The 7,066-nt window shown below is 48.2% G+C and overlaps 1 protein-coding gene across 2 annotated transcripts in view; it reads left to right on the forward strand.

The window, feature by feature from the left end:
* LOC106811211 (transcription factor Sp9-like) overlaps positions 1-7,066 on the forward strand; it is a 45,020-nt gene that overhangs the window by 4,758 nt on the left and 33,196 nt on the right. Inside the window, exon 1 of one of the 2 annotated variants that reach the window (XM_014814766.1) lies at positions 2,969-3,196. The exons of the other annotated variant lie outside the window; for it this stretch is intronic. Coding sequence (XP_014670252.1) covers positions 3,176-3,196 — 21 coding nt within the window. The 5' untranslated portion in view covers positions 2,969-3,175. Of the gene's footprint in view, positions 1-2,968; positions 3,197-7,066 lie in introns of those variants that run through there. 2 annotated transcript variants of the gene reach the window in all.

The raw sequence follows: 7,066 nt of genomic DNA on the forward strand, positions 1-7,066 counted from the left end.
CAGCATTATAATCTATCTATATCTCTATCTATATCTATTTATTTATCTTATCTATCTATCTATCTATCTATCTATCTATCTATCTATCTATCTATCTATCTATCTATCTATCTATCTATCTATCTATCTATCTATCTATCTATCTATCTATCTATCTATCTATCTATCTATCTATATATCTATCTATCTATCTATCTATCTATCTATTTATCCATCTATTGACCTATCTATCTATCTATCTATCTATCTATCTATCTATCTATATCAATCTATCTATCTATCTATCTATCTATCTATCTATCTATCTATCTATCTATCTATCTATCTATATATCTATCTATCTATCTATCTATCTATCTATCTATCTATCTATCTATCTATCTATCTATCTATCTATCTATCTATCTATCTATCTATCTATATATATATATATCCATCTATCTATCTACCTATCTATCCATCTATCTATCTATCTATCTATCTATCTACTTATGTATGTATGTATGTATGTATGTATGTATGTATGTATGTATGTATGTATGTATGTATGTATGTATGTATGTATGTATGTATCATACATACATACATACATACATACATACATACTATGTATGTATGTATGTATGTATGTATGTATGTATGTATGTATGTATGTATGTATGTATGTATGTATGTATGTATGTATGTATGTATGTATGTATGTATGTATGTATGTATGTATGTATGTATGTATGTATGTATGTATGTACGTACGTACGTACGTACGTACGTATGTATGTATATATAAATGAATAAATAAATATATATATATATATATGCGCGAAGAATTTACCGTTGTTCGCAAACAATATTGAGAAATCTCACGATGACATGCGCGATGGCGCGTAAGTAACAAGATAAATAACGAAGGTAAATAAATTCCAACCTATATCTTAAATGTCGTGACGCGGGGCAAGGTGGATAGATGTTCCGAACGTGATCTCGTGCTCGTGAAATCAAGGGAGCGTTTCGAGCGACATTATCATTGTAATCGTGGGCAAACACGCGCTCCATTCTACGCGCGCTTGATCTTGTTTGACTACATACATCGCAGGCGTGAGGTGATATTGCCGCGTGCACACGCACCGCGTACCTCGCCGCCGTCCAGAAATTTTAAACTATTTCAATATTTGCGATTAATTCGCGCGCGTTCGGTCGCCGTGTGACGTTGTATTGTTGACTTGATGCTTCGTCGTATTGTTGACGCATCGTGCGCGCACACGCGGATGTGTAGCTCGTGCGGGTGTTCTGGACAGCAGATATAGCCACGTTGGTGTAGCTCGTACGGGTGTTCTGGACAGCAGATATAGCCACGTGGGTGTAGCTCGTGCGGGTGTTCTGGACAGCAGATATAGCCACGTGGGTGTAGCTCGTGCGGGTGTTCTGGTCAGCAGATAGCCACGTGGGTGTGGACCTAACACGGGTAATTTCCCGTGGATCATCAGATGGGTCTAACTTGTACTTGTACGATTCGCTGACCCGCTAAAAAAGCATCGATGCTCATCGTGCGAGGCCTTCGAAAAGAGAAGCTCCATTGTTACCGAGTGGGAGGGGAGGAAGGACTTAAGTGTAGGGGTGGGGTGGGGGAGGGGCGGCATCGGCACATTATGTTAGGTGTGCAGTTCCGCACACCGGGGGAGTCGATACCTCTGCGTGTAGCCGCCGCTGACGCAGAGCTTGGTCGTAGCTGGTTGGCTTCAGTGGTGTGTGTGTTCCCGCACCGTGAACAGAGAGCCACTAATGGAGCAGCCAGCCAGTGCGCGCGCCTTCTCACTAATTACCCCCGCATACACAGCAGCGCCTGGGTTATGATTATTAAGCACCCACCGGATGACTAAATCCTAAGCCAAGCACCGCACGTACAAATGCCAGCACGTCGTTAGCGAGCTCAGACGCCTGCCGTACGCTGGACAAGGCGCGTGGTAGTTGTCAACCTCGCGCTCTCTGGCTGTCTGTCTATCTGTCTGTCTGGCGCGATCCTTCACTCTCGGTCGATTGAACGCGTCGGAGTTTGGTGTGACAATATAGATCGCAGCGAAGACCACCACAAAAGAGACTTATCGAGAGAGAACGCCTTGCGCTCGTGAGTATTATGCGGCAGTTGTTAGTGTAGCCCACCCACCGCCACCCCTTCCCACCCATCCGCCCTTGCCTGACACCCGTCTCCCGCCTCCGGGTAACACTATAAGACATTATTATTATGCTACTTGTAATTACCTGGGTTCTCCCCCACCCGCCCACGTCCACCCTACTCGCGGGTGGAGCGTCGGCGGCGGCTATAATACCGTAAGAAAGATTATAAGGATCGCGACAGATTATAGGGCTACGATGAAGGAGTCTGCTGGAGACCGAGATGATGGTTATTTGGTCACGAGCACCGTCATCGCGTTGCTTGAGTATGCATAAATCATCAGAGTGGCGGCCGTCTCGGCGCTGGCCGGAGCCGACAGTCGCTCGTTGCTCGTGTCCACGTCCGCACGCCCCTCAGACGGCGCGGCGACGCCGTTAGTTTTAACAGCGGCCATCTCTTTCTTCGATATAATCGCCTTCGTGTCTTCGCGCCGAACCGTCCGCCGAAACTCGTATTATACTGCTGCTGGCAGCGCGCAGCTTCTCACTGCGTGTGTGTGCGTGTGTGTGTGTATGTAAGCCCGCTGCAGGATTCGTGCGTGCAAGTGGCAGCCGAGCGGGTCTCTGATCTTCTTTATGAGCCACCTGTATAGAACACCAGCGAGACGCACGCGGCTACACGTACGTATAACCTGTTGTCAAAAAAAATAGGGGAAAATCAAAATCGCCTTCGCCGATCGCTGAGATTTTACATAAGCGTCATGCCGCCTCTTCGGCAGGCAACATGGCCGCCGGTTATACGAAAACTACTCGTTATCTGCGGGGTTGTTTTTTCTCCTTCAGTTCCCCGTGACATTCTTATCTACCTATCAGTGAGTTGTCTTGGACGAGAACCACGTGAGTCGGCGAGTATTCGGTTCGGTAGATCAAGCAGGTCGGTGCGGGCGAGCATAAAGCATACCAGCAGCCAGCCAGCTACGCGGGCCGCTCCAGCGAGTGTCTGCTTGCGTGAGCCGCATAGACAATCGAGAGCGAGTCGTACAAGACTAATCTTCCGGACGTATTCATGCTTAGGCAGATTAAGCAGGTAAAGCGGAGATAAGACGGTTTACGGGAGATAAAGGTCTCGACATTGTGCCGGTGCCCAGCCGATACTGTCATTACAACAGCGCGCGTTGCCTTTATGCGTGGTTTGTCTCTCGTCGGCCGTGTATCTATTATGATCTAGAGCGCTCTCGCGACTCGCGAAAAAAGAAACGAGCAGCGTACTGCGTTTTCGTTCGGAAATTTATTCGCCGAATTTCACTGAAAGCTTTTCGCGTAATTGTACTTTTGTTGGTATTGCCTGATCGACATCAAAGCGGGCGCAACATCAAGAAATGAAATTGAACGAGGATTGCATATTCCCGTCCGGTAGTATAACTTAGCAAAATTACATTTACGCGAGCTGGTAGAGCCACGCGACGTCTATCTACGCGCACGTATCGTGCCGACTGCGATGAGCTCGGCAAATTTGCGGGCGCGAGCCATAAAGAAATAGTCGGATAGCAATTCCGACAGTCGCACTCTATATTCACACAGATTCTTCGCAAAAGGCTCGCAATGAAACGGCAATATTTCAAAACCGATCGCAACGACTCTTTCCGTCCGGCAGCTTCGCTTGTACACATGCCCCGGCTGAGATGCCTCGTTTGCTGATGTACAGCTGGCCCGTTATTCATAGACACCAAGATAAATGTTCGCTATATAAGGACGTGTCAGGTTCAAGACGCACGCACGGACGTACGCACGCACGCACGCACGCACACACGCACGTTGTTTCTGCATGACGTTTCTGCACGCACTGGACGTGGCAATGTTTCCTCGGTGCGGACGCTCGTGTGCGCTATTGACGAAGCTGCCACAGCGATCCATCATACAGCCGCTAATGAAGTTTACGATCTTCGAAATATGACGTTTTCGCATAGTTATCGCGCCAAGCTGCTGCTGCTGCCTATACGTTGTCTGCACGCTCGCCGTCTCGGCTCGGGGCGAAGTTTAACGCGCTCCCCCGTCCTCGTCTCTCCGCGATTGATTTTGCAACTATTGCTGTTGGTATTCATGAACGCATGCGGCCGGGGGTCTCCAAAGAGTCCTAAAATGTAATGAAATAGCCGTGTCTTAGCTGCGATAGAGCCACTCGTCGTAGGTCACCAGCGACTGCGGCGTCGGCGGCGTCGGCGGCGACGGCGGCGGCTAACGTAGGGTCAACATCGGCGGGCTTTGAGCATGTAACCGCGACCGTGCGCGAGTGGGGACGAGACGTTGTTGCCCGCGTGGCATGTATATGGCTCGTTTCTCGTCCGTTGACACTTCTGGGATTTGCCGAGAATGTGTGCACTCGACCCCGGCGCGCCCTTCTCCTCGTGACGGAGCGGACCACCAACGCTCATCTCATATTATGCAACGTCGAGAAGCAGTTAATGACGAAAATGACGGTTTGATCGATTGTCTCTCGTGTTTCCGAATCGACGGAGTGTAGCGGTCCGTATAGGCGAGCTGACGTGACGCGACGACCCCTCGATTTCGGAATGATCGCCGACGGTATTTGTCATCTATCGACGCGGGTGGTCGTCTGTCGGCGTGACTGGTCGTGTGTCGGCGTGACTGGTCATGTGTCGGCGTGACTGGTCATGTGTCGGCGTGACTGGTCATGTGTCGGCGTGACTGGTCGTCTGTCGGCGTGACTGGTCATGTGTCGGCGTGACTGGTCGTGTGTCGGCGTGACTGGTCGTGTGTCGGCGTGACTGGTCATGTGTCGGCGTGACTGGTCATGTGTCGGCGTGACTGGTCATGTGTCGGCGTGACTGGTCGTCTGTCGGCGTGACTGGTCGTGTGTCGGCGTGACTGGTCATGTGTCGGCGTGACTGGTCATGTGTCGACGTGACTGGTCATGTGTCGGCGTGACTGGTCATGTGTCGGCGTGACTGGTCATGTGTCGGCGTGAATGGTCATGTGTCGGCGTGACTGGTCGTCGTCGGGCAGCATGTTAACGTGATCTCGCGAGATCTACCGTATCGCATGGAACCGCTAGTTGTTTGTGCATCTCACGGCAAGCATTCGTGCACGCTGTAAATACAGCCGCAGAATTTACTCTAGCACATCCCTATAAGCAGCTATAGCCCTGTCCGAGAGCTGTTCGAGATCTAATTTCACGCGGGCTAAGAACCGTAACAAAACAAACTGAAGTAACGTGTGGGCGTGTCAGGGGGGTCGGTAATATACGCGGATGAACCGCCTAAAATCGATTAAATGTGCGCTCTTAGTCACGCCTTTCAACTGGCAATAGTTACCTTGTTGTGTATATATATATATATTATATATATATATATATATTACTTATATACGTATATATATATATATATAGACTATTATATCAGCGATGATCTCCATTATGTATCGTCATTGACTTATATATATATTATATGAGTGCGGGGGTACGTCGTGCACGTGGCACGTAGAGTTTAGGTCGCGTGCGTGCGTGTGTGTGTGCGTGCGTGTGTGCGTGCGTGCGTGTGGGTGTGTGTATCAGCGCGGCGCGCGTCAGCTAAAACCCATCTCCTGTTGATGACACGAATTCTGCTCTATTGCGCTGGACGCAGTGTTTCGTAGATTGACAATCCGCACAACACCTTTGTGCATGCTCCGGCCAAAGATGTTATCTAACGTAAGCGTAAACCTGCTTCTGAAGATGCGTGTGTGTGTATGTATGAGCATGCACATACAGGTTCATCTCAAGGGGCAAACACAATCAATGTTTATTGTTGTTCCGCAATGACTTCGTGGGACCGTTGTCTTCGTCAAAAGCTCTCATTCTCGGCATGGTTGTTTGACTGACACTGAAAGAGATGCGTTCGTTTGCCTGCTATACGGCAACAGGTCGGCAGCCGCTGATGGTAATTCGACAACGCGCGGGAGGGATAATAGTTGATGCTGGCGAGAAATAGCCTTGTCCGTGTGTTTACGTGCTTTATATGCGTGCTTTTGTACGAGCTGACTCACACGCCTGTACGTGGTAATGTACGTCCATATAATCTATTAGTCCCCGCCTGCATGTCGATATGACGGCTTTAGAGCACTTGCAAATATCCACGGAGTCAGGACTCATCTCCATATTTGTTAGCAAAATAATCTACTGCATTTTAGTATAATTCTGACCCAAAATATTAGGCCTACATATAGAGCATCAAGCTGTGAAAATAGCGTTTTGGTGTTAAAAAAAATAATTTGCCCGATAAATATTATAATACATTCACAATTATAAGACGAACATGTGTTCTGTGCGTATAGGGTGAAATTCATACGAGATTTTTTCCAACCGAGTCCCCGTAAAGACCTGGTCGGTCTTTAAACCGAAAAAATCAGTACATAAATCCATCGCCATTTTATGCTCGCTATCGACGAGCTATTTCATCGGTACAGGCGTATTATAACAGCGTAAGCTAATACAGATTGTCTATATTCTATTGTATGGCATATATAGCCCCCCTTATCTCACCGATGTTCGGGGTGAAAAGTGCCGTGGTATTGGCCTTTGGCGTCGAAATTATTTCGCATTTTACTCGACCATTGCACGACGCTGTGTTGGTTCACCTCGGGCGAAAAACCGCCAACCGTGATTCCGCGTTGCCGCATAACGATAGAAGAGGAATTGCCCACCAGACCAGCGCTGCAAGGTAATCGCGACGGTGGCAGTATAATCTGCTGTATCCATAAACAGTCCCATACATTCTGTTCGCAACGACATGAAGCGTCAAGATTTGTTAATGCTATTAATCTAGAGATTCCAACCCGTGACCTGCATCGCTTATTATAGAGAGGGACGGGGGAAGTTGGTGTGTGTGTGTGTGTGTGTGTGTGTGTGTGTGTGTGTGTGTGTGTTGTTGTGTGTGTGTGTGTGTGTGTGTGTGTGTGTGTG

This window comes from Priapulus caudatus, unplaced genomic scaffold (genome assembly GCF_000485595.1).
Source record: "Priapulus caudatus unplaced genomic scaffold, Priapulus_caudatus-5.0.1 Scaffold515, whole genome shotgun sequence".
Classification (NCBI taxonomy): Eukaryota; Metazoa; Priapulida; class Priapulimorpha; order Priapulimorphida; family Priapulidae; genus Priapulus; species Priapulus caudatus.